The 6,586-nt window shown below is 37.0% G+C and overlaps 1 protein-coding gene across 3 annotated transcripts in view; it reads left to right on the plus strand.

Annotated features, from left to right (window-relative positions):
* LOC106873257 (ubiquitin carboxyl-terminal hydrolase 2) overlaps positions 1-6,586 on the plus strand; it is a 59,644-nt gene that overhangs the window by 38,306 nt on the left and 14,752 nt on the right. For 2 of the 3 annotated variants that reach the window (XM_052975126.1, XM_014920541.2), the window contains exons 2-3: positions 927-1,087; positions 3,158-4,021. In XM_052975126.1, the coding sequence (XP_052831086.1) occupies positions 3,227-4,021 (795 nt within the window). In that variant the 5' untranslated portion in view covers positions 927-1,087; positions 3,158-3,226. The remainder of the gene's footprint in view (positions 1-926; positions 1,088-3,157; positions 4,022-6,586) is intronic. The other variant, XM_052975127.1, reaches the window with a different exon arrangement.

Genomic DNA, 6,586 nt, shown 5'->3' on the forward strand with positions numbered 1-6,586 from the left:
ACTGCTGCTGCTTCATCAATTAAATACATTCATGTTGTGTTCACTGTGAATGTCCATAATGTAGGTTTTGTAATTTTAAAACAGAGAGAGGGAGAGAGAGACAGAGAGAGAGACAGAGAGAGAGAGAGAGAGAGAGATGCAAGCAACGTAGCTCAATCAGTCAGTCCTTCTCACGTCTTGCTCTGTTAACTTGTGTTGCAGCAGTGATGTTGTAACATGAAAAAAAAAAGAAAACCACAAAGGAAGGAAGGAAGGAAGGAAGGAAAGGAATACGGAGGGAGGCTGGTAAGGGGGCGGGGGGAGCTGTAAGAAGAGGAGAGTGTAAGAGCAAAAGGCTGCTCTTTCTCCATTTCAGTTCTAACCCAGACTCTCTCGAGAATTCTCCATCCATTCAAAAGCAAATGTTCATCAACGAAAATCTGCTTCCTTCCCACTATTCAAACACACACACACACATCTATATATATATATGTATATAGATGTGTGTGTGTGTGTGTGTGTATGCACGCATGCACACGCGTGGGTATATGGGTGTGTGTGTGTGTTTGAAGTGTATTTTTCTATCTCTGGGGGCAGTGGGGGAGGTGAAATCGAAAATGAAATCAGATAGCGATTATAATTAACTAATTAATTTCAGCTTTATTTGTTGTTTGTTTAATTAAGATGAATCGAATTGAATGAATGAGCATGAGAGACTGGTGGTGGACATGGTGGCGTTGGTGCTGCTGCTAGCTTTGGTGGCCATGTCTGGTGGTGGTGGTGGTGGTAATGCCTGAAGTGATAAATATATAACACTGTAAATATAGGTCATTGTTAATATTGTAGTAGTAGTAGTAGTAGTAGTTTTGCCTTTCCCTTGCTCTGATTGAAAGTTCCCACAATGAAAGGCAGTCCAACTTTGACCATCCTGTCTTTTCTCTTTCCAGGCATTGTCTACACCAGACTACACTAATCAAGAGGAGGGTTTCCTTGAACGAATTCCTTAAGTTCAATTCCTGTCAAGAGTGAAGAATCTAACATTTCGGGCTCTTAGCCTTCATCTGAGAGTGAGCAAGTGAGAAAGAACGACCGGTGCTGTCACCTGGAGGCAAGTAAATAGGTTTCAGTCATTAGATGACAGCCATGCTGGAGCTCCATCTTGAGGGGTTTTAGTAAAACAAATTAACCCCAGGACCCAAGCACTCATTCTTAAACTTAGTATTAGTCTCTTTTCGTCATACTGCTAAGTTATAGGGATGTAAACACACCAACACCAGCTGGCAAGTGGTGGTGGGGACAAATACAACACACAAATAGATACATACGTATGTATGTATATATGATGGGCTTCTTTCAGTTTCCATCTACCAAGTCCACTCACACAACTTTGGTTGACCCTGGGCTATAGTAGAAAACATTTACCCAAGGTGCCATGCAGTGGGACTGAACCCAAGACCACGTGCTCATCTAAAGAAAGGTAACCCCATACATTTCGTGCAGAACTGATAACGACTGGGCTTGTGACATGTTGCACCTGACCAAGACAAGTTGGAAGGTCAAGAGAAAGGGACTGGCTCTACACAAACCGCTCTAATAGCATTCGTCATGCAGGTTGTTCAGCAATCCAAGACACCAATTCCAAGTTGAGTAAAGAGAGGGGAAGAGGTGATCTTGGTGGGTGGACGATGTCACTGGAAATCTTCAGCTCTGACCCCTGCACACACAGGTGGGCAAAGGCTTATGGTCAAGCAATGGTGTTTTACTGAACCGTCATCCATCAAAGCACCAACACAGTCCATAAAATGTATGTATGTATGTGTGTTTGTATATATATATAGTGAGAGACAGACAGACAGACAGGTTCATCTTTTTTCACAACACTCGTTAACCGAACATGGTCTTTGCCTCCAATAACATCTTCCAGCTCTGACTAGCTTGCAGTGTTACATAATTGTGCCTGTTATCTAATCCAATCTAATATTCAGTGTGAAACTGATTGGTAATGAATATATAGTGCTGTACACATATATATATATATATATATATATATATATATACATATATATACACACTAGCAAATGCACCCGTCCTTTGGACGGTTTAAGTTACTTTGGTTTTTTGTTTTTTTTTTAGATTATATAAAAATAATTATGGCTGTTCTCGGGGGGCTGCATTACATAAGAGGATAGAATAGTTTATTGATTTTTAGCTACAAAAAATAGGGTTACATTATGATTGAGAAAGTGTTTTACTTGAGTCAACACAGCACACACACACACACCCTTTCCATCATCATCATCACCATCATGATCCTCTTCATTTCAGGATTTGCTTTTCCTTGTTCCGTGGCTGGCTGCCCTTCCTGACGCCAATCCTTTTAATCGTTTCCTTCAACACACAGATGCAAATGGATGCAAGACATGCACAAACATGCACATGTACATGTATAGACATGCACGCACGCACACACACACACATCATGATGGAATAGAGACAGACAGACAGACAGAAGGATGGTTTAGAGTTGACAATGTAGACAACTCCAATGCCATCCCTTGTTGTACAGGAAGCAAGGTACAGTGGAGAGTGGAGGGCAGCAGAAGGTTTGGAAGGTGAGAAAGCTTTGAAGAGACAGAACATAGCAGGAACATAATGGAACCAACACCTAAATGCAAATATATTCAAAATGCCCACTTTTGTTACAGCTACCATTTTAAGGTTTCTATCTCCATGTTTACATACATGCACAAACACATATGTTCACTCTATTTTATATATTGAGTATTTTACCTGAAACGGAGTTCTTCCACTTTTTTATTCAGACACAGAAAACAATGATCTGTGCATGTGTGTGCACATGTGCATGCATGTGCGTGTATTTGTGTGTGTGTGTGCCAACCCACATCTGTTTCCAAATAGGGTAATGGTCCCTTGTGGTCAAACATATTTTTCACAACACTTGAGACGAGCAATATTACTTGTATGACAGTGACTCTTGCTTACAATGTCTCTAATTTGATCTTATTCTTTGTTAAATATCATTATTGATCTTGTACCCAGTGAAATTTCATTGATCCCCTAGTTAAATAAAATTTTTGTTTGCTGGGTTTTTTTTTTCTTTCTAATATATAATCTCTATATAGATATATATCATTTATACTGTCTCTTTGTCTTTCAGCTGGTGAGATGAAGGCACCACTTGGAAAAGTTTGATACATTTTGGCTGTAGAACTGATTAGAACCAGGCATGCAAAATTCACTTGTTGCTTCAAGGCGGGCTTCTCTCGAGCTATCTCTTTCAGGGCCATCCAACTCTGCATCAAGCTATCTGAAAACTTATCGCCCTGATTCTGGATATTTAAAATACCATGGCTATTCCTGCAGCCCTGCTTCAACTATCGACAGACTTTACTCCCGCCGGCTCCCTGATGGACCGGGTCCACTCGACAGAAAAGGCAAACTGTTATCGGACTTACGCACCAACCGTTCACGCTACAGTGAAAACATCAGTTTGCCTTCGTACACAAAAACTCAAAAACCAACAGAATATACTCACACACCACTCAGTAGCTCCAAGTATTCTACATCCAATTATTCGTCCCCTTTATCTAGGAGTTATAAGAGCTCTCCTGGCAGTCTGTATAGTGGTAGCACCTTACGTAGCGCAAGAGCCTCAAGCGTTGTCGATTTGCCAAGCACACAAAGTCGGTACTCGGACTTTCGTTCTTCAGATGCCTATAGTTCTTCCCGCCTAAGAGCTGCCAGCCAATCACGCACTGTAAACCCAGAGTCACATAGTCAAACAGGTTCGAGGAGCCGGGCACCCAGTGTGGATGTTGCCATGGAACGAGTCTCCAACAAATCAACAAAGAATGATTCTACATCAACATTAGAAAACTACAATAGCAGCAGTTTAAACACATTGGGTTGGAGAGCCAAAGTGTACAGTGACAGATACAGTCCTGTGGAACCTCTCTCTGACCAGACAAATCATATCAACAACACAGTCAATCACATCAGCACTACAACAGCCAGAAGACCGGTGAGTAGCAGATACGTTGTTGTTCTTGTTGGGGGGGGGGGGGCTGCCTCTTTATTATTTTCAAAATTCATTGAAACAAAGACATTGTATTTGGCAAAAATATGGTAAGAAAAGAGCTTGAACTCAGAACTACAAAGCAACTAAAACAATAACTTTTTCTAAGATAACAAAACCTATTCTAGTGTTCCTACCACGTGCATTAGTAATCTATAGTAATTGTTTTAATACCTTCACATTTTATGCTTTGTGGAATTCAGTTGTGCCTCTAGGTTTCTATGTTCTAACTTGACAGAGGGAACGTGTTGGAGTCCTCTTTATTATCATATTCCACCTGGGTGTCACTAAAATACCCTACACATACTGAAGTAGATTTAAACTGCCTACACCCAAAACTTTTGGGCCTCGTTCCAGTTTGTGAAATCAATATTTTCGGGGTTACACACATGCAAGAAATCAATAAGCACTTTCTATTTTATTCTTTATTGTTGCTGTTTTGATTCCTCAGTTGAGAGAATATTCTTTTCACAAATACTGACAAAGCTGGAAACATTGTCAATCAGAACAATAGAATAACAAGTTATATTTTCAAATACAAAATCTATCTTTCATGTCTTCTAATTTGTAGCAGTTATCATCATCATCTTTTAATATCTGTCTTCCATGCTGGCATGGGTTGAACAGTCTGACAAGATCTGACATGGCAGAGGACAGTGCTGTGTTCAAAGTTTACTTTGGCATTATTTTGGCTATCAATATTCAAAAATATTTTTTATAGAGATTGTTACATTGTTTTCTGTTAACCAATAACTCTTCCATTGATCATTAAGAGCATTTCATCTGTTACTTTGTAGCATAATGGACGGGAAATGAACAACTGGTAAGATGTTAGACATAGGAGCTATGCCTAAATTATCTTTCTCTAGTTTAGTGATGGAAAGGAAACCTCTTTATTATTTGAACACAAAAATTCCATTTGGAGTTTCAAATGATCACTGATTTCATTATCAAAAGGTCAATTAATTAATTAAATGTTTTGTTACCTTTCCAGCAAGGTAAACATCATTAATGTTTTGGTGTCTTGGATCAATTTCGGGTGGTTTAATGTTCTTTGCTAATTCATCTTTAAAAAAAAAGACTCAAGAGATATTTTAATGATGTCAGCCAATACGAATGATGAAACTCGAAATACTCAGATTAGAATTCGACATTCATTAAATTTACCTTTTCTGTCAAACTGAAGGAAAGCATTATTATTTATTCTGTTCCATGGTTGTTTTTATATGTCATCAATTCTGGTCCTATCAACTTTGTCATCTCGTGAAATAAATAAATAACACATCAAATTCTTCTCATGTCACTACAATAACTATTTATCATAACTATAACTATATATACAGTTATATATATATATATATAATTATATTATTGTATATATATATATGTGTGTGTGTGTGTGTGCGTATATATAGTTGTTTGTTCAGTTTCTGTTGGGTTGTTCGTTTTATCAGAAATTGAGTTGTTTGTCAACAAATGATTTAGACTCATCAAAACAATTTTTGTTTCATTAACATTTTATAGAAGTTTTGTCTTTTATTTGTATTTCTCAGAGTAACACTGCAGCGTTTACAACAGATAGCTTTTTTATTGTTTTCATTTAGATTCTAGCAACCATTTCCCTTCCAATCACTGTTCACATCAATTTTGTCTTTCTTTTCAATGGATCTTCACTCATTATAGAAGAGGATATTAAACATTATTTTATAAATATTTATATAATATAAATATAAACATTGCATAAATATTTATGTAAATATTATATAAATATTGTACAAATGTTTATATAAATATATAAATATCATATGAATATTGTATAAATATTTATTCAAATGGGGGTGGGGCAAAATGAGTAATTTCTGATTTCTTATTATTTTCTTTTTACTTGTTTGGAATAATTATGTTGCAAGTATTGCATCATAATCCCTTTGTTCCATCGCATCGTCTTTGGGAATAAAAATTGGTCAGCATGGTTGATGTTGTTGTTGAGGTTGAAGAGGGTTTGGAATATGGTCAGGTGATTGGTGCTTTTTGTTTTTCAAGAAATTTCCTTTCATTTTTAACCCAATTCTAATTGAGGTTGCTAATAAAATATCTGGACAATTTTTGGTGTTTAACAGTCACAATTCTTTTCTCTTTTGAATTCCAAGTTGGGTTTTTTTCTCACATTAGTGTCTAATTTGATAATTTTCAATTTAGAAAAAAAATGTCTTAACTGGGTCAAATCGAGTAATGACCAATTTCGTAAATTTCTGCTCTTTACCATGAAAAACCCACTCCAGCAGATTCTGAAGAAGCTATAGATAATATTTTATGTCAAGTTTTTAGATTTAGCCAAGTTTCGTTTAATTTCATATCATGTGCCATTTTTCCATGATCCTCTTACAATTTGACTGAGATATTTCGAATTTTTGTTGAATTTCTAATCTTTCCAATGTCTAAGGATGGATATTGATGTGTTATGAGTTTTTTTTTCCCCCAAATGTAATTCTGGAGAATTGAAGAAACAAA

The sequence above is a fragment of the Octopus bimaculoides genome, chromosome 20 (genome assembly GCF_001194135.2).
Source record: "Octopus bimaculoides isolate UCB-OBI-ISO-001 chromosome 20, ASM119413v2, whole genome shotgun sequence".
NCBI lineage: Eukaryota > Metazoa > Mollusca > Cephalopoda > Octopoda > Octopodidae > Octopus > Octopus bimaculoides.